Source organism: Gekko japonicus, unplaced genomic scaffold (genome assembly GCF_001447785.1).
Source record: "Gekko japonicus isolate JY-2015 unplaced genomic scaffold, Gekko_japonicus_V1.1 scaffold358, whole genome shotgun sequence".
Lineage (NCBI taxonomy): Eukaryota > Metazoa > Chordata > Lepidosauria > Squamata > Gekkonidae > Gekko > Gekko japonicus.
This window is the reverse complement of record NW_015161962.1, coordinates 644198-658698: the sequence shown is the minus strand read 5'-3', so window position 1 is coordinate 658698 and position 14501 is coordinate 644198. Positions and strand designations below refer to the sequence as shown.

General features: G+C 51.4%; 1 protein-coding gene across 1 annotated transcript in view; it reads left to right on the top strand.

The window, feature by feature from the left end:
- The first annotated feature begins 780 nt into the window (after positions 1-780).
- Positions 781-14501, top strand: part of LOC107126069 (sodium/potassium-transporting ATPase subunit alpha-2) — a 28462-nt gene continuing 14741 nt past the window's right edge. The window contains exons 1-5 of the mRNA XM_015429570.1: positions 781-983; positions 2315-2424; positions 3142-3276; positions 12474-12663; positions 13848-14023. Of these exons, the coding sequence (XP_015285056.1) occupies positions 812-983; positions 2315-2424; positions 3142-3276; positions 12474-12663; positions 13848-14023 (783 nt within the window). The 5' untranslated portion in view covers positions 781-811. The remainder of the gene's footprint in view (positions 984-2314; positions 2425-3141; positions 3277-12473; positions 12664-13847; positions 14024-14501) is intronic.

Sequence of the window (14501 nt, the reverse complement as noted above, 5' to 3'; positions counted from 1 at the left end):
GGGGGGGGAATGCGCAGGATCTGCCTTCACAGAGGAGGGAGAGCTTGTACCTGAATAAGACTTGGTCTTAAAGGTGCCACTGGACTGTTTTGGATTGCTAGCTGTTGGGGGGGGGAACGCGCAGATCTGTCCTCACAGAGGAGGGAGAGCTTGTGCCTGAATAAGACTTGGTCTTAAAGGTGCCACTGGACTGTTTTGGATTGCTAGCTGTTGGGGGGGGGAGATGCGCAGATCTGTCCTCACAGAGAAGGGAGAGCTTGTACCTGAATAAAACTTGGTCTTAAATGTGCCACTGGACTGCTTTGGATTGCTAGCTATGGGGGGGGGAATGCGCAGGATCTGCCTTCACAGAGGAGGGAGAGCTTGTACCTGAATAAAACTTGGCCTTAAAGGCGCCACTGGACTTTTGGACCGGGGGGCCAGGAGGGAGGCTCTGCAGCTTACCTGGCTGCTTCTTGCTCCGACTGAGGGCTGCTGGGAGCAGGTGGTGGGGCTTGTTGCATGTGCCCGCCCCCTAGGCTCTTTACTGCCGGAGCTCTGCTCCTTTGCGCTCCTGCAGGAAATGACCCCTGCCTGAAACAGGGCTAAAAGTCCAAGGAGCCCTGGATTCAAACCCTGCCTCCGCTCCAAAGCTCCCTGGGTGGCCTTCTGCCCTCAGCCTAACTTTGGGTCATATAGTGGAGAAGGGGGACTCGGGGAGGGCAGAAGGGCAGGGGGGGCACGTCCCTCCCGGATTGACCGCCAGCCCCTTGGCTCACGGGCCTTTCCTCCCCCCCTCCCTCAGGTGTGCCTGACTCTGACGGCCAAGCGCATGGCCCGCAAGAACTGCCTCGTCAAGAACTTGGAGGCTGTGGAGACGCTGGGCTCCACCTCCACCATCTGCTCCGACAAGACGGGCACCCTCACCCAGAACCGCATGACAGTGGCCCACATGTGGTTCGACAACCAGATTCACGAAGCGGACACCACCGAGGACCAGAGCGGTGAGGCTGGGCTGGGGGGGCCCTGCGTGCTACTGTAGGCCGCGCTCTCTCCCCAGCTGTCAAGGCAGCATGCTGGGGTGGGGCTCAGTGGGAGGGTCTCACACCCTGGACTTCTCTCGGGGTTGACTGGGAGAGAGTGCACCTCTGAGCATCTGCAGTGGGCACGTTAGTGTTGCAACGGAGCCAGTGTGGCACACCCCGAACAGGTCAGAGAGGTGAAAACATTTATGGGCACTCTGACTGAGCTCACGTCAGCACTGTGCACCACAGCCCTGTCAGGTGGGCTAGCATTGCTGTGCCCATATGGCAGTAGCCAAGGACCACGGTGTGGATGCTTAGACTGAGTCACTGAAGCACCGTGTAGAAGACTATATTAGAACATATAATATTTTATCTATATTATAAGAGCCAGTTTGGTGTGGTGGTTAAGTGCGCGGACTCTGATCTGGGAGAACCGGGTTTGATTCCCCTCTCCTCCACTTGCACCTGGCTGGATGACCTTGGGCAAGCCGTAGTTCTGACAAAGAGCTGTTCTCTCAAGGACAGTTCTGGAAAGAGCTCTCTCAGCCCCACTCACCTCATAGGGTGTCTGTTGTGGGGAAGGGAAGGGAAAGGAGTTTGTGAGTCACTCTGAGACTCCGAGGGAAGGGCGGGGTATAAATCCAAACTCCTCCTCCTCCTCCTCTTCTTCTTCTCCTCCTCCTCCTCCTTCATTATTAGAATATATGCATTGTTAATGGCGTATTATTGCATGTAAACAACAAACCAGTTTACTTCAGTTACTTAGTTTAATACCCAGGTTGCAGATAGACAGGCCAACAGGGGTTGCCCATGGCTTAAGAAGGAAGAAGTGGAATATTTTTATTTGGGGGGGGGGGAGAAGGGCAGGGAATAGGGTTGCCAACCACCAGGTGGGGCATGGAGTTCTCCCAGAATTATAACTGAACTGAACTCCAGACTACAGAAATCAGTTCCCTTGGAGGAGAATGGCCGCTCCCGAGGGCGGACTCTTGTGACATCACATCCCTGCGGTGCCCCTTCCCCCTCCTGAGACCCCCCCTCCCCAGGCTCCGCCCTCAGACTCCCAGGAATTCCCTCACCCAGCGCCAGCCTCAGTGGGGAGGGTAACGTCAGCAGCGTTGGGGGGCCGGGTCTAGGCCGCACAGGGACTGTTGCTGGGAACAGGCCCGGGGACCCCTTTGACAGCGCCCGGCCTCTCTCTGCACCGCCTCCAGCCCCCCACCAGCTGGTGCCCCCCCCCCCGAGAGGGGAGCGGTTGCCTGCCGGAGCCCTGCTCTGAAGAGCTCACGCCCCCCCCTTTCTCTTCCTAGGGGCAACGTTTGACAAGCGCTCTGCCACCTGGACGGCCCTCGCCCGCATCGCTGCCCTCTGCAACCGCGCCGTCTTCAAAGCAGGGCAGGAGAATGTCCCCATCTCTAAGGTAGGCTGGAGGCACGCTCAGACAGAGCCTTGGGTGAGCACAGCTGCACTGCTGGGGGGGGGTCCCTCCGCCCCCCGCCCCCCCGGCTTCCCCACAGACAGCTTCCTCTGGGAGGAGAGCCTCCCTCCTTCTTCCCAGGAAGGGCTCCAACTGCGGGGCCGCCCCAGGAGGAAAGGAAGAGGTCCCAAGCAAGGCTCCCTCTAAGCTTTGGAGTCTTGTGGGCAAACATTCTACTTTGAGGGCTCCTGGCATTAAAGTGGTGACCGAGCGATTCGGCTGCTGCATAAATCAGTTTGCTCTCTGGAGCCACATCCTTTCTGAGCTGAGACAAAAATGTGCGAGCCGGAGGCTAAAAAAACTGAGCTAGCTCACACTCACTCAGCTTAGAGGGAACACTGGTCCCAAGGCCATCTAGGAGCACACACACCCCTGCAGTCAGGCCCGCATGCCCGGCCCCTCCCCTCTCCTGGGGAAGTGCTGCAGCGGCCTGGTGCAGAAGGGGCTGCAAGTGTCTGTGCCCCCCCCCCTCGCGAGCTAAGCAAAAGGACGAGGAGAAGACAGACAAGACTCCCACCCTGGCCTCCTGCAGAACGCTGCCCTGGCAGGCGCCTTCCCCGGTCCTCCTCCTCGGATGGTGTGCTGCTCCAGACTCCCTCTCCTGACACCCCGTGCCCATGTTCTTCCTCTCCCTCCCTCCCTCCCTCCCTCTCATCGCAGAGGGACACAGCTGGCGATGCCTCCGAATCCGCGCTCCTGAAATGCATCCAGTTGTCTTGTGGGTCTGTCAAGAAGATGCGCGAAAGGAATCCCAAAGTGACGGAGATCCCCTTCAACTCCACCAACAAGTACCAGGTAGGGTCCGAGGCTGGCTGGGGGGGGGGGACCGATGGGGAGGAGGAGGAGTCCAGAGGCCGAGGCTGGGCAGGCATTTCACATGCGCACACACACACACACTTTCAGGCCTCACTTTATTTATTTGTTTATTATTTGTGTCTATAGCCCACCCACCCCGTAAGCGGGCTCAGGGCGGGTCACATCGTAAAAACAGTATGATTAAAAACAATTACAACTAAACAAGTTAGGAATTCAAGCAATAATAAACATTGAAACTCAGTCACACTTCTGACAGTCACCGGTTGTACGGTTCCTTGGCATATAACTTGGCTTAAGAACATAAGAACATAAGAGAAGCCAATGTTGGGTCAGGCCAAAGGCCCATCCAGTCCAACACTCTGTGTCACACAGTGGCTGAAAATACCAGGGGCCATCAGGAGGTCCACCAGTGGGGCCAGGACATTAGAAGCCCTCCCACTGTTGCCCCCCCCCCCAAGCACCAAGAAGACAGAGCATCCCTTGCCCCAGAGCCCCTATCTATACCTTGTGGCTAATAGCCACTGATGGACCTCTGCTCCATATGCTTATCTAATTCCCTTTTGAAGCCGTCCATGCTTGTAGTTAATAGATGGATAGGTGAAAAACACCTCAGGGAGGCCGTATAGAAGAAGAGAAGAGAGTGGATTTATCCCCCGCCCTTCACTACCCAAAGGAGTCTCAGAGCGGCTTACAAACTCCTTTCCCTTCCCCTCCCCACAACAGACACCCTGTGAGGTAGGTGGGGCTGAGAGAGCTCTTGACAGAAACTGCTCTTTTTCAAGAACAGCTCTGACAGAACCTGTGACTAACCCAAGGTCACACCAGCAGAATTATTTATACCACCATGCTTCACACCGCAGTGACCCTCCGGATATAATATCTCTCAATCTTAGTTGTTAACCATTCAGGCCTTAATCACCCACTAAATCTTCCAACAGTTAACAGAATTACAGCTTAATCATCCTGTCCTATCTTATACCCGACTTAAACTTCATCTTACTTCTACTTAGGAAGAGCACTCTGTTAAATTTCAAACTGGGCCCATTTTCTTACACAAAAAACAGCTCTAATACAACATAATCTAAACCATTTTAACTTATAGATTTTATCTCCTATTTTATGCTTTTAATAACATCAAGTCTATTATAATTCATTCAAAAATTAAACCCTCAACTTAATTGTTTACCATTTATTCTAAATTGAGGGAGAAGAGGAAAAAAAAATTCATTTTAGATTATATAATAGAGTTCTCCTTCAACTAACCTGATTATATTCATTACTCACGTTTATAACTGACCCACTATACAAAGTCCAGATAATACTGTTCCTTATATAATCCATTTCATACAAATATTAGTACTACATATGCTAACAGCAAAATTTATTTAGTTACAAAACTAACTCCATTTCCTTAAATCTTGCTTCACCAAAATATTTCTGCTATCCATACTAATGTTGGCCCCCTTAGGACTTAACCCAATACCTTTTCCATATACTCCCTGTCTGTTATAAATCTCAAAAAGTTCCTTTTTAAGTTGATTTTCTGCATTTTCTTGCCGGTGCCGAGCATTTTTATACTCCTTTAAGAAATTCAATGAGTAGTCCTTTCCAAAAATATTTTCGTCCCCATTCAGTTGATTGATGTCTCCGAATTTTTTCATATTTTTCTTTGTTTTCCGCCTCTTTTCTGCAGTTTTCTCTTTCCTAGAAGACTTAAACCACCAGTTTTTTGTCCTTCCTTTTTTTTGCTTTTTCCCACTTTCCAAAGTCCCTCTTATCCGAGCCGTTCCTTTTACCCCTGCTTCTATCTGTAAACGTTGCGGCTCCGGCATTTCTCGCTGTTTTTCTGTCTGTGTCACCTGCTGCAAGCCAATTTGATCTTGTATCTCTTGAGTTAGTTCTTCAATACCTTTGTCTGCTACACCGAAAGGCTGGGAATTTCCAAAATCCTTGCTCCATACCAATTGCAATGCTTTACCTATCTCTTCTCTCAAGCTTTCTTGAAACTGTTCCGATCTGAGTTCCTCTTTAAGTTTCAAGATTACTTCCTCACAAACAGACGCTGCTGCCATTTTCTCACCGGGTTTCACCAATCTGCGGCGGTACTTTAGTAAATACGTTCCTTAGCGCTTCCAAAGCAACCAGTTCTACTATTATTATTTTCCCACTTTGCTAAATAAAACACATTTTATTTCCAGTAACCGTTTTGGCTCTTACCCCCTCGAGCCTTTTTTCTCTCAGTTCCCTTGTACTTGCTCCGGCCGTTTTTCTTACACCAGTGGGGAAAGTCCTGACATGAGACGGTAAGGTTCCAGTTCAAAAATAGTGCATACCAACAAATCTCCAAAGTGTGATACGAAAACCAACGCTCAAAATCAAAAAATAATCCATCAAGTTAAAAAGTCCGGATGGTTGTTGCTTGGAGGCATGGGAAACCCTGCCTCGACCATATCGCGGTCCCGCTTAGGGCACTGATGGACACCCCCCGTTTGCCGAATTCGGGGAGGGGCCGCCACAAGCCCTCTGCTGCCAACCCCTCCTCCAGAGGGGTCGGGAGAAGCCCACCCAGGACACCCGGGGGGCTCCTGGAAGCCGCGGAGGCTCCGGCGAAGCGCGACGCGCCTGTCCGGTTCAACGCCGTACCGGAAGTCCCACTAACATGTTCTTTGAGGGGGTGAACAAACATGTGGACAAGGGGTGCCCAATAGATGTTGTTTACCTTGACTTCCAGAAAGCTTTTGATAAAGTTCCTCATCAAAGGCTCCTAAGTAAGCTCAAAAATCATGGGATAAAAGGACAAGTCCTTTTATGGATCAAAAACTGGCTGATTAATAGGAAAGAGAGTGAGTATAAATGGGCAATTTTCTCAGTGGAGGGGGTAAGCAGTGGGGTACCGCAGGGATCAGTACTTGGTCCACTGCTTTTTAACTTGTTCATTAATGATTTGGAGTTGGGAGTAAGCAGTGAAGTGGCTAAATTTGCGGATGATACGAAGTTGTTCAGGGTGGTGAAAACCAGTGAGGATTGTGAGGCACTCCAAAGGGATCTGTCAAAGATGGGCAAGTGGGCGTCAACATGGCAAATGGGGTTCAATGTGGCCAAGTGCAAGGTGATGCACATTGGAGCCAAAAATCCTAAATATAAATACACATTGATGGGGTCTGAACTGGCAGAGACAGATCAAGAGAGAGATCTTGGAGTTGTAGTAGATAACTCACTGAAAATGTCAAGACAGTGTGTGACTGCAATAAAGAAGGCCAATGCTATGCTGGGGATTATTAGGAAGGGTATTGAAAACAGATCAGCCAATATCATAATGCCCCTATATAAATCAATGGTGCGACCTCATTTGGAATACTGTGTGCAGTTCTGGTCACCACACCTTAAAAAGGATATTATAGCTTTGGGAAAAGTGCAGAAAAGGGCAACTCGAATGATAAAGGGGTTGGAACACTTTCCCTATGAGGAAAGGTTAAGGCACTTAGGGCTCTTTAGCTTGGAGAAACAACGACTGAGGGGAGACATGATTGAGGTTTATAAGATTATGCATGGGATAGAGCAGGTAGAGAAAGAGGTACTTTTCTCCCTTTCTCACAGTACAAGAACTCGTGGGCACTCCATGAAATTGCTGAGCAGACGGGTTAGAACGGATAAGAGGAAGTACTTCTTCACCCAAAGAGTGATGAACACGTGGAATTCACTGCCACAGGAAGTGGTGGCGGCTACAAGCATGGACGGCTTCAAAAGGGAATTAGATAAGCATATGGAGCAGAGGTCCATCAGTGGCTCTTAGCCATAGATAGGGGCTCTGGGGCGAGTGATGCTCTGTCTTTTTGGTGCTGGGGGGGGCAACAGTGGGAGGGCTTCTAATGTCCTGGCCCCACTGCTGGACCTCCTGATGGCACCTGGTATTTTTGGCCACTGTGTGACACAGAGTGTTGGACTGGATGGGCCTGACCCAACATTGGCGTCTCTTATTTTCTTATGTTAAGCAGGGAATCAAACGCGGTTCTCTCAGATTAGAGTCCGCGCACTTAACCACAACACCAAACTGGACATCCGCTGCCTCAACCAAAGGCCTGGTTGTACAATACATGACATTTAGGATCAATATATAGAATTAAAATCCATACATAAATTAAAACATAGATACATAAGATTATATAAGAATCAGGAGGACTCACCTTGCAGCTCTGGAGAACCACCATGGTGGAGTGGTTAGAGCGTGGGGGCCGGGATCTTGGAGGACCAGGTTCGAATCCCCCCTCTGCCGTGGCAGCTTGCTGGGTGACCTTGGGCCAGTCACACAGCCTCCCAGCCAGACCTACCTCACAGAGTTGTCGTGAGGATAAAACAAAGGACAGGAGAATGACATAAGCGGCTTCCGGTCTCCACTGGGAGAAAAAGATGTCAAGTAAATAAATAAATAAGCTGTGAGAGCTAGAAACTTGATCTCTCCCCCTCCCCCGCCCATTTTTTAAAAAACAAAAAGGAAACCCGGATTCCTGGGAAGCCAAACTCCACGGTGTCAGATCCCCGCAGCAATCAGTTCCCAACAAATTTCATTCAGAAGAGTAAAGTTTATTGAGGACAGTAAAGGCAGGTCCTCTGGGCATACATTCTGTGTTAGAACTACTGGAAAGCGCGCTCAGTGTGGAGTTATACCTCATTCAGAGGGGTCCCTCGATGGCCCGGGTCCAGTCGGGGAACAAGCAAAAGCCCGCCTAACCTAACGGGTCTACGTTCTCAGGGGAAAGCTGTAACAAGGTACCAAGGTCACCGGCTGAGTCTACATAGATAAGAAGAGCAGGGAAGAAACGAAACTTAAGATTCCCGTACAGAGCATCTTAAGAACATATGAGAAGCCATGCCGGATCAGGCCAGTGGCCCATCCAGTCTAGCACTCTGTGTCACACAGTGGCCAAAAACGCCAGGGGCCATCAGGAGGAGGCCCAGCAGTGGGGCCAGGACACCAGAAGCCCCTCCCACTGTTAAGAACATAAGAGAAACCCATGTTGGGTCAGGCCAATGGCCCCTCCAGTCCAACACTCTGGGTCACACAGGGGCCAGAAATACCAGGGGCCCTCAGGAGGTCCAGCAGTGGGGCCAGGACATTAGAAGCCCTCCCACTGTTGCCCCCCCCCCAAGCACCAAGAATACAGAGCATCACCTGCCCCAGACAGAGTGTTCCATCTATAAGAACATAAGAGAGAAGCCAATGTTGGATCAGGCCAATGGCCCCTCCAGTCCAACACTCTGGGTCACACAGGGGCTAGAAATACCAGGGGCCATCAGGAGGTCCACCAGTGGGGCCAGAACACTAGAAAGCCCCTCCCACTATTGCCCCCCCCCCCAAGCACCAAGTACACTTTTGGGTTTTTTTCATGGACTTCAGGATATGTTGTCGAAGGCTTTCACGGCTGGATTTCATTAGTTGCTGTAGATTTTCCGGGCTGTCTGGACGTGGTCTTGGCATTGTAGGACCTGACGTTTCGCCAGTAGCTGTGACTGGCATCCTCCTCAAAGGTATAACACGGAGAGACGGAGGACTCTCTGGGTCAAGGTGAGAAGAAAAATGGTAGGCAGGTGGTTTATATCTACTCCAGAAGGTGGGGTAGGGCTGAATCTAACTCCTACAGACAATGACTCAGCCCTACCCCACCTTCTGGAGTAGATATAAACCACCTGCTTACCATTTTTCTTCTCACCTTGACACAGAGAGTCCTCCGTCTTTCTGTGTTATACCTCTGAGGATGCCAGTCACAGCTGCTGGCGAAACGTCAGGTCCTACAATGCCAAGACCACGGCCACACCGCCCGGAAAATCTACAGCAACTAATGACTTCAGGATAGATTTTAGCATTTGTAACCTATGTGGCAACTCAATATCAGGAAAAAAGAAAGTAAATTAATAAGTTACTAATTATTTCTGAGGGTTGCAAGAAACAAACTTCGCTTCGTGTCTCCTGTTTTTAATCAAGGGCCCCCGGCCATGTGCCGTTTCTCCTGGCTGAACTCCTCGTGTGCAATGGCTGGGAGGCACCACTGGGGGGCAGCACTGCCCAGGCGACAGGCCGCGGCCGCTGTGGGGACTGGCCTAGAATCACCCCCTCCGGCTTCAGTTTCAGGACACCTTTCCGCTTCCAAGGTGGAACTCTGGCCAAGAAAGGAAAAATCTGAGTGGCTGACGGTTTTCCATGGAAACGAGTCACCTGTGAAGCTGCCTTCTCCTGCATCAGACACCTGACCACTCTACCTGGATTGATCTGGGGACTGTGGCTCAGGGCTGTGCCTTACTGGAAGAGCCTCTGCTAGGTGTACAAAAGGTCCCAGGTTCCAGTCCCCAGCACCTCCTCCCGGTGAAAGGGTCAGATGGTAGAGGACACAAAGGACCTCTGGCTGAGACCCTGGAGAGCGGCTGCCAGTCTGAGTAAACAATACTGACCTTGATGGACCAATAGAAAAGAGTCAGACTCCAGGAGCACCTGAAAGACTCCACAAAATTTGTGGCAGGGAGGAGCTTTGGTGAGTCACTGGTGGTCATGTCAGTCTGTAGCAGAAGAGGAAGAGGAGGAGGAGGATTGGGTTTATACCCCATGGCCCTTCACTACCCAAAGGAGTCTCAGAGCGGCTTGCAAACTCCTTTCCCTTCCCCTCCCCTCCCCACAACGGACACCCTGTGAGGTAGGTGGGGCTGAGAGAGCTCTTGAGAGAAATTGATCTTTTTCTTTTCTTTTCTTTTTGACTTACCCAAATTGGGCAAAGTTTATTATTATTTTTTAACAATTTACATAGAAGAGAGCCATACATTTTAAAATAGCAAGCCGAATATCTCGCTCACATCATCATATTTGCATACAGCTTCCCATTTCCCCCCCTTGTTTTATTTTGTATTCAGTAACATACACTATTAAACCAAGTATCTATTCCCTTTGTAAAACCAATTCATCAATATTCTATCTGCTATATTTCATTTTATCAGTACTGTACTATTATTATTCTATTTTATGTCAATATAAAAACAACAGAAAAGAAACAGTCATAACTTATCCGTTTAACTATGCTAAAGAAAGCATATATTTCTTCTAAATTAACAATCTGTTCCCTTTAAATATTCTTTCACATTTTTAACACTGTTAGTTTTCAAAATCCCATTAACTAGCAGAATTTCAGACCCTCTAAAAAATATGTTATATGTTCCCTACAATCCAGCTCTCACACTGACAAAGCCATATAGTTTACACCTTGTCCTGAAACATCTGGTCTTCTCTCTAGATAAGTAACCTTTTAATTATATTTCCCCTGCAATTCCTCTCTAAAAATTCAGACTGCCCATATCTTTTCATCCTTCTTCAATTAGGACATCACATGTACAGAAAATAAAATATTTCAAATTAAAAGTCCATGTTTTATAGCTTTCATTAGTCAGTCAGTACAATGCAAAAGTTGGAGGTACTTTGCTTCAGGTTATATTCATAAATCAATTGGGTATCAAATAACAATGTAAGTCAGGTGTAGAAACACATAATAGATAAACAGTTCTCAACAGCTTAAAAGTTCCAGTTTCAGTAGATCATTATCCCTTCAACCAATTAAAACCATGCAGACTGTCAAAGAGTGCTAATTCCACTTATCCTCTCTAAAAATTTCAGACTAGAAATGGCTCTTTTTCAAGAACAGCTCTTGTCAGAACTAGGGCTTGCCCAAGGTCATCCAGCCAGGTGGAAGTGGAGGAGTGGGGAATCAAATCCGGTTCTCCCAGATTAGAGTCCGCGCACTTAACCACGGCATGAAACTGGCTCTTTTTCAAGAACAGCTCTTGTCAGAACTGTGGCTTGCCCAAGGTCATCCAGCAGCTGCAAGGGGAGGAGTGGGGGAATCAAACCTGGTTCTTACAAATTAGAGTCCACACTCTAACCACGACACCAAAGAGAGTCCAGGAGCCAACTTCAAGACTAACAAAATTTGTGGCAGGGGAGGAGCTCTTGTAAGTTTCCTGACTCAGGAAAGCTCCTCCCCTGCTGCGAATTTTGTTAGTCTCTCAGGTGCTCCTGGATTCATGTTTTTTTTCTGCTGCTACAGACAAACTCACAGGGCTCTACCCATCCTGTTCTGCCTTGACGGACTGGGGTGAGGTGGGGGTCTGATTCAGTAGCAGGCAGCTTCACATGTCCCTGTGACTTTCTGCGTACCAAGCGGACGGCTCTTCTGCCCAGCCAGGGTCCCTCCACAGAACTGCTGTGCCCACTGTTCATCTCCCAGTGGGATCTTTGGGTGTCCCCATGGGATCCCCCCCCCCCATCCCAGGAGCAGGTAGAACATAAGAACCTAAGAGAAGCCAGTGTCGGATCAGGCCAGTGGTCCATCCGGTCCAACACTCTGTGTCACACAGTGGCCAGAAATACCAGGTCCCATCAGGAGGCCCAGCAGTGGGGCCAGGACACTAGGAGCCCCCCCCCAATGTTGTCCCCCCACCCCCAAGCAACCAGGAATACAGAGCATCCCTTGCCCCAGACTGAGAGTTCCTACCTATAGCCACTGATGGACCTCTGCTCCATATGTTGATCCAATTCCCTCTTAAGAATATAAGAACATAAGAGACGCCAATGTTGGATCAGGCCAAAGGCCCATCCAGTCCAACACTCTGGGTCACACAGTGGCCAGAAATACCAGGGGCCATCAGGAGGTCCAGCAGTGGGGCCAGGACACTAGAAGCCCTCCCACTCTTGGCCTCCCCCCAAGCACCAAGAATACAGAGCATCACTTGCCCCAGACGGCGAGTTCCTACCTATACCTTCTGGCTAATAGCCACTGATGCACCTCTGCTCCATATGCTTATCCAAATCCCTCTTGAAGCCGCCACCACCTCCTGTGGCAGTGAATTCCATGTGTTCATCACTCTTTGGGTGAAGAAGGACTTCCTTTTATCCATTTTAACCCGACTGCTCAGCAGTTTCATGGAGTGCCCACGAGTTCTTCTATTGTAAGAAAGGGAGAAAAGTACCTCTTTCTCCACCTCCGCTATCCCACGCATCATCTTGTCAGCTTTGGATCGTGTCACCCCTCAGCCATCGTTTCTCCAGGCCAAAGAGCCCCCCAGGGTTTCAACCTCAGTGGGGGGGCCCCGCCCCTTCTTCCCTGGCGGAGTCCCGCTCAGTTCTCTCTCATGTGCTGCAGCTGTCCATCCACGAAGCGGAAGACCGGCCCAAAGGCCACATCCTGGTGATGAAGGGGGCTCCCGAGAGGATCCTGGACTGCTGCTCCACCATCCTGCTGCAAGGGCAGGAGAAGCCCCTCGATGATGAGTTGCGGGACGCCTTCCAGAACGCCTACCTCGAGCTGGGTGGGCTGGGCGAGAGGGTGCTAGGTGAGGAGGCCGGGGGCAAGCCGGGGGGGGGGCACTGGGCGGAAGGGGTGCCCAGAGCCAGCCAGGGACGGTCAGGGGGGGCAGGAGGCAGGGGCCGAAGGACAGGCCCTCCTTCCACCAAGGAGCCAGCACAGTTTGGCGTTCCAGAGCGATGGGTGGCGAGGGGTCTAATCCAGCAGCACACGTGAAAGGGACCTGGGTGTTCTGGTGGATGACAAGCCCAACAGGAGCCTGCAGTGCGATGTGGCTGCAAAGAAAGCGAATGCAGTCTTGCGATGCATTAACAGAAGCCTCGTGTCCAGATCACGGAAGGTGGTCGTTCCGCTCTATCCTTCTATGGTCAGGCCCCACCTGGAGTCCCGTGTCCAGTTTGGGGCACCACATTTGAGGAAGGATGTTGACAAGCTCGAGCGTGTCCAGAAGAGGGCAACAAGGATGGTGAGAGGGTTGGGATCCAAGTCTTACGAGGAAAGGCTGAAGTAGTTGGGTCTGTTTAGCCTGGGAAAGAGAAGGCTTAGAGGGGACATGACTGCAGTCTTCAAGTATCTGAAGGGCTGCCATGTAGAAGATGGAGCGGATCTATTCTCTCTTGCTCCGGATTGCAAGACTAGTTCCAATGGGTGGAAATGACAAGGGAGTCGTTAGCAGCTAAATATCCGGAGAAACTTCCTAACAGTAAGAGGGGTTGCAGTGGAACAGACTGCCTCGGGAGGTGGCGGGTGCTCCTTCACTATCCTGCAGCTCTTGCACGTGCTCCACCAAGCCGCCCGCCAAGTTCGCCACGGGTCCTTTCTGCCTCCCTTGACCCTGAGGAGGAGGTGGGGACGAGCGGGAGCAGGGCGGTGGGGGGGGGGGAGAAAGTCAGCCAGGCCGCCCCTGCCCAGGCTGAGATGAGGGGTGAGTGGGCCAGGCCCTTTGGCGTGCCTTGTTCTTTGGGCTGCACGGTGCCATGGCTGGGGGAGCAGTTCTCAATGGGAACGCTGGCTGGCATTGGTTGCCCCGGGGGAGGATCAGTCCCCCCAGGAAAATTTCGGGAGGGCTTCAGCCCCCGAGCCCCCCCAGTCTACGCCTGTGTGTGTGAGCCACAGTGGGAGTCGTCTCTGTGAGGGAAGGGGGCCTTGGCGGGCCCTGCCGGCCCCCACAGTGCTTTCCCCCACAGAGCCTTGCCCTTCCACCCACCCTAGGATTCTGCCATGTCTACCTCCCCGAAAAAAAGTTCCCTCGTGGTTTCAAGTTCGATGCCGACGAGATCAACTTTCCCATCACGAAACTCTGCTTTGTGGGACTCATGTCCATGATCGACCCGCCTCGGGCCGCAGTGCCAGACGCCGTGGGGAAATGCCGGAGCGCCGGCATCAAGGTACTGCTCAATCCCCTAGGGGGAGGAGGAGGAGGGCGTCGGCGGCAGCCATGCTGGTCCCAGGCAGAGTCCTTCTTTCCTGCTGGAACAGGAAAGCCACTCCCTGCCCAGAGGGCCTCCCCCGTGTCTCTGCCCCTCGCTGCCTTCGGCTTCAACCTTTTGTCCTCTTAAGGCGAAGCTGGTGTCCCCAGTTATCCCTCTGTGCCCTTAATCCCCCTGTGCCAGCTGTCCAGAGGGGAAAGGGAGGGGAGCCCCCCCCGCTACTTAGGCTCCTGTGGGGCGGAGGGTGGGCAAGCTCCCCATCTGGACCACTGCGGGGGGCTCAGAGTAAGGGACCAAGCAGGGCTGGTGCCTCCTTTATCTCAAGCCAGAGGGAGGATGCAGAGGCAGGGGGCACGTGATGTAGCCGGCCGTGCCTCTCAGGCCCACCGGCTTAAGAGCCACGTGGGTCCAAGCCAAGCAAGGACACAATGGCACG